Below are 6,000 nucleotides of genomic sequence, written 5' to 3' on the forward strand. Positions count from 1 at the left end.
TTTCCAGATCCTCTTGAAAAATCAGTTGTGATGATACTGAGCACACATTCCTGCCTGGCAATAATTTGCTGGAGTCAAAAGAAGGCTGTCCTGTTGGGTAAGGCATGTTTTCTCAGTTTTGTAAGGCTCACCTGACCTTCTTTACTCACTTAGATGATCTGCTTGGCCCTGTAGGCACTTCAATTTGTAGCCCTCCTGGACAGCTGGAAACTGTCTATGCCTGACACAGAGCAGGCACTGAATTATTGAATCAGTGAATATCCCACTGTCTCCCTCTACCACGCTTTCTTGTCTGACCATAAGAAATCCATGTTTGTATTTATCTGTGGTAGTTACTAAATAACCAATTTTCACTTTGAGAAGTGAAATGAACAAGTCCTTTTTGTCCATCCGGATAGAGTAGGTTAGGCTGTGGTAACTAACAATCCTCAAATCTCAGTGGCTTAACACAACAAAGTTTTATTTCTTCCTTACTCATACAAATTTAGACACAAAATGAAAATAGTCTCTCATTTTTGCATGCATGGAGAGAGACAGAAGTGCACAGGTATGTACAGAATTACATGTCAAATAAATATCCTGAAATATGAATTCATGCAAAAACCTACTTAGAAGTTTAAATTGCACAACTCTTTCTTTGTTGGGATATTAAAACGGTCCCAAGACCCAAGGGTGTAAGAGAATATCCACTGTTGGCCAAGGAAATGCACACTCTACAAAAGGAACCAAAAGCTAACGAAGTACCTGAAGGCTTAAAAAAGCCTTCATCTTGTAGTACGTTAAATTCCATGCATAAATAAGTAAAATACCAAATATGAGTGCCTGCAGGCTGTTGCACCTTGCCCAGTGAGGCACCCACCTCTGGGCTTCTAGCTTAGGAGGGAGATGGAACCCAGATGTCCAATATGCAGAGCCACGGAGGGGGCTGGGCTGGGTTGGGGAGAGAGGCCAACAGGCTGGAATCCTCTTCCTCCAGTAGGAGCTATAGGCAGGAAGAAAGGAGGAAGGACTAGGTCACATCCATTTCTCCTCCCAGAAACCCCCTTGTTTTACCCTCTCCAGTCCAGGCCTTGTCCTTGCTCACCTGGATTACAGCAAGCCCTTCCTCCTCACTAATTTTTCTCACTCCAGTCTTGCCTCCTCTAAAGCTTAGGTTCTGAGACTATGCCCCTGCTTAGCTCAGAACCATTCTCTGGCTCCCCTTCATGCACAGTTAGAGGTCTACACTCCTAAGACTGGCATGCAGACCTCCATGATCAGAAAAGCCTTTTCAGCCTCATCTGTTCTACCAGTTCCTCCAGGATGGTTTCTTCACCCGCACACCATGCCCAAACCACCATTTTTGGACAGGAGAATTCTTAGCCTTCCCTTTCTGTCCCCATAGGTATTTCTCTTTCCTCAAGATTCCTGTAGCTCTCTCCAGAGTTGTCACTGAACTTTGTGAAAGCATCCAGTTTCCCCAAGTAGAATGGAAGCTGCTCAAAGGCAGCTATTAGATCTCCTTCCAAGCCAAACCCTAGTTACCTCTTCAGCTCCTCTCTAGGCTTCAGCAGGCAGCTTGTGTCCAGAGAGAGCCTTGGCCTGGAGCCAGGAGACCAGGCTCTGCCACTCTCTTGCTTTGTGCCCTTAAGCAATTCCCTGCCTCTCCCAGGGCCTCAATTTCTTTGCCATCGTGGCACTGGACATTTGCTTTTGGGCACAAAACTGATAAAACTGATTCACTGAATAACTCTCAACTATCCCAGAAGCTAAGATGAGAAACTTGGAGCCTGGTCCTGAGGACATTCAAACTGCTGACCTCCTGATGTCCTTGGTTAGTCCCTGCACACTCCAGTACCTCTATATCCCAACCATTCCTATTCCATCCTTCCCTTTCAGGAAAGAGTTTACCTTGTGGACCACAAGGGTGGAGCAGTGAGATCCAAGCAGAGTTGGGGGGAACAGAAGGGGTCAGGCGGGGAGCCTGGGATGAATCTTTCAGCCCCACAAGAGCCTCAGCTGCTTCCTGCTGCAGCTGCTGTTCTGAGGGGGCAGAGGTCCAGGCCTGGCGAGAGGCTCTGGAGGCCTTCAAAGGAAAGGGAGAGAAGCAGACTGGGAACCCCCACTTCTACCCACCCTCCAAGTGCTCCCTCAGCCCCCAGTTGCTTAACTATCCCCTACTCTGCCCTTCCCTAGGTCAACTTCCTCCCAGGGTCCTGGATCCCACTTCTTTCCCAGGACCTGTGGCGGTAGCAGAAGAGGATCTGGGGTGCCACAGGGCTGAAGTATCAAAGCTGAGCATCTAGAAACAAGGAGAGAAGATGCCAGGAATATTAAACACATGGACAGACATGTCCACATGAAAAGAGGGCAGGATTTTGCTATACTGCCATGTATTGCATAACAATGTTTAGGTGAAGGATGAACCACACATATACAACCTGGGGCCCATAAGATTATAATGGAGCAGAAAAATTCCAATTGCCTCATGATATTGTAGCCATTATAACATCATAGTGCAATGCATTACGTATTGATGCTGGTGTAAACCTACTGTGCTGCCAGTCATATAAAAGTACAATTATGTATAGTACATAATACTTGATAATAAACCACTATGTTAATGTTTTATGTATTGACTATACTAGACTTTTTAGAGTGTGCTTTTCTACACATAAAACAAAGCTTGCTGTAAAACAGCATGCTGTGTTAGGCTAGCAGCAGTCTCATACCTCTGGTGTTTACCAGGACTCCTGATTGCACCATTTTCTCTTGGGCTTGATTTAATATGTTTTGTTTAGTAAATGTAGTGCAGCCTAAGTGTGCAGTCTTTATGAAGTCTACAGTAGTGCACGGTAATGTCCCAGACTTTCACATTTACTCACCACGACTGACTTACCCAGAGCCAACTTCCAGTCCACAAGCTCCATTCATGGTAAGTGCCCTATACAGGTGTACTGTTTTTTTTTTTTAGCTTTTAAAGCACATTTTTTTACTGTACCTTTTCTATGTTTAGATATACACATATTTACTGCTGCATTACAACTGCATACAGTATTCAGTACAGTAATGTGATATACAGGATTGCATCCTAGTAGCAATTGCCTATACCGTATAGCCTAGGTGTGTGGTAGGATGTACCATCAAGATTTGTGTAAAGGCACTCTCTGATGTTTGCACAATGACAAAATTGCTCAGAATGTATCCCTGTCATTAAGTGGCTCATGACTGTATTCTAATCTGGGAATCTGTGTGACTGCTGGGTCATTAGGCTTTGTAGCCTTGGGTAAGTCCCTTCCCCTCTGTTAGCCTACTTTATTTTCTGTAAAATGACAATGCCTGCCCCCTTCTTTCTTCCAGGGCCACCTTCAGGATTATGGGAATAATTGGTATAAATTTAAAAAAAACTGACAAAACATCTGGAGGAAATGGGATGACTGTTCCTGCCTCAATTCTCAAGGCATTTGAGGAGCAGCTTGGCCCACCTTTAGGACGCATTCTCTAACGGCCTCTGACTTCTCTCCTAGGCCTCGGAGGCGCTCATCATCGTGCTCCCCCCACACCCCCACTGTTTCAGCAGGTGACTTGACCTCATCTTATCTGTTTAAGAGATTTAACAGCTACTATTTGTTCAAGGCCAGGGCCTGTGCTAAGTGTGTGATATTGTTATTGCTAAATCTCATGATGACCTGAGAAGTAAGTAATAGTATTTCTGACTTACTGGTAGAAAAATAGGCTCAGAGACGTAAAAATGCTTGTATAAAGGTTCACAGCCAGGCAATGGCAGAGCTAGGAGAGCTCTGCCTCACCCATTAGTCTGAAATCTTTTCTTCTTCCTTATTATCTACTGTGGTATCAAGCACAGGGTTAGGCACAGGGTAAACACATAATCTTCTCTCTCTACTCACGTTTGGGGCAGAGCAGAGGGCCCTTCGGATTCTCCAGAAAGGGGAGCCGTCAGTATTGGATGAGATCCTGGGCATGTGGGGAGGGGCCCACAAGTGGGCAGCTGGAGGGAGGTGACAGGGTCAAAGCCTAAGGAGAGGAAGAGAATGCAGAGTGTACAGGGGTCAGAGGTCATGGCTTCTGTCCTTCCTCTTCTTACCCTGTATTCTCTTCCTCTTCTTTTTCTGACACAGTGGTACGCGGGCATTCAAATACCTGTTGAATTCATCTTACCAGGAAAGGAATGCAGAGGGACAGCAGGTTTTTGGCACAGCAAACAGCACACCACTGGGGGCGGCGCGGAAAGGCCTGGAGACAGCCAGTGTCCGGGGGTCCAAGCACCTGGAGGCACTGGAGTGCAGGGCAAAGGCAAGGCTTCTGGGGGATGACTGAGCAGCAGAGGCCCCTGGGAATTCTCCTGCAAGAGCAGAGGACACAGGTTGGATTCAGGTACAAGGTTGAGGGAGGAATGGGTATATTCTAGATGCTAGTAGGACCCCAAAACTTCAGAACTTGGAGGGTTGTAAAATCCCACCCCCTCATCTTGCCCGTGGAAGAGAAGAGGTTTGCCCAAGATGATACAGCAGGTCAGGGTTGGACCTAGAACCCACATGTCAAGGGCTGAGAGGGAAGGACCCTAGCAGGCTAGGGGCCTTATCGGGGCCCAGGCTCTCCTTACCTTCCAAGGGGGTGTCAGGGCCAGTGGGACTGCACCATGGAGGATCTGAGGCTGGGGCGCTAAGTTCTCCTTTCCAGCTGTGAGGAACCAGGGAGAGCTTTGGTGAGCCCTTTCTCCTGACCCACATCCCACTCCCAACTGAAAACTGAGTTCTCATCTTCCTATGGGCCCTTTTCTACCCACAGATCTCAATACATCTTCCCAACGCTTGATCACATTTTAAAGGTGGGGAGGCTGAGGCCCAGAGAATACAAACACCTTGCCTGAGGTCACATGCCAATTCAGTGGCATGTCTTGGACTCTTTTCCCAACTCGTGGGTCCTCCATCCAAATCCCTGCCCTGTCTCTAGCCAGAGACACTCACGCGGGGCCCCTGGTCGCCGGGCTCCCTTCTTGATGTGGCTGTGAGCTTTGGGAGAAGCCACACTTCTCATCAGTCCATGAGCCAGGTGCCTCTTTAGATGTGCCTCCTGCTGCCTACGCAAGGCCACCTGGGCAGCCATGACCCTTCGGCGTTCCCTAAAAGGAGGGGTCGTGAGTCAAAAGTCAGCCGCCCTTGAGATAGAAGCCATCATCCTCCTTTCCCTGCGTCACATACTCACAGGATGAGGATGCATTTGTGACACTCGCAAGCCTGAAAGAGGCAGAGGCGCTTGTGGCCCTTGAGGTGGGCAGTGACACCGTGGTTGCGGCAGCGGGCACACGTTGGAGAGCGACTGGCAGCTCTCTTAGGGATGAGCTCCCTGCTCTGGGAGACTCTGTTCTCATCTCCTGCAGCAGAGTCTGAGGGGCAGTGGTGGACAGCAAGCATTTCATTAGGTTCCATGGATCTGGGGGCAGGAGTGGAGGGTCAGGATGGCCATGTGAGCTCTCTCCTGACCAGCCCTCCTGTCCCTGGGAGGCCACACTGAGGTGGTTCTCCATCTGGCCCACTGTGGGCTCCGCGTTCACCTTTGCTTCTCCCCTCTTCAGCCCACCACCTTCCTCAGGCATCCTCCTTCCCAGTGAAACTTCTTCCCAAGAACCCTTCTCCTCTTTCCTTTCCTGTGTATTCCTTCAACCCAAACGCTATTCTCTCCTGCTCATCTGTGCCTTCCCCTGCACACACCCCAGTTTTAGGTATACTCACACACTCTCAGGACCCCCCGCCCCGCAAGGAATCCTACATCCCCTTTCCACAGTCACCCTGTTCCAACAGTTTTTTTTTGGTATCCCCTTCAACAATGATTATCCTTCCTTCCTGCATTTACCCAATTCCCACTCATATTTTATGTTCCCCCTGCAACTCACAGCCTCATGTATTCCCTGCAATTCAATTTCCCCTTTGCGTCCCTTTTGATTAGAGCACTCTCTTGCACCGACAGAAATTCCATTATTTTCATGGATTCCTTGCCCCT

General features: G+C 48.3%; 1 protein-coding gene across 1 annotated transcript; it reads right to left on the reverse strand.

Annotated features, from left to right (window-relative positions):
- Positions 1-869: 869 nt before the first annotated feature.
- On the reverse strand, positions 870-5,429 carry DMRTC2 (DMRT like family C2). Its single transcript, XM_054579502.1, has 8 exons — positions 5,206-5,429; positions 4,968-5,122; positions 4,604-4,680; positions 4,159-4,339; positions 3,888-4,014; positions 2,221-2,281; positions 1,891-2,065; positions 870-982 (listed from the first exon to the last, which is right to left on the reverse strand). The coding sequence occupies exons 1-8, from the start codon at positions 5,427-5,429 to the stop codon at positions 870-872; spliced, it is 1,113 nt and encodes a 370-aa protein (XP_054435477.1).
- Between the last annotated feature and the right edge of the window lie 571 nt (positions 5,430-6,000).

The sequence above is a fragment of the Pteronotus mesoamericanus genome, unplaced genomic scaffold (genome assembly GCF_021234165.1).
Source record: "Pteronotus mesoamericanus isolate MK-2021 breed Mesoamerican mustached bat unplaced genomic scaffold, CSHL_Meso_final contig_538, whole genome shotgun sequence".
Lineage (NCBI taxonomy): Eukaryota > Metazoa > Chordata > Mammalia > Chiroptera > Mormoopidae > Pteronotus > Pteronotus mesoamericanus.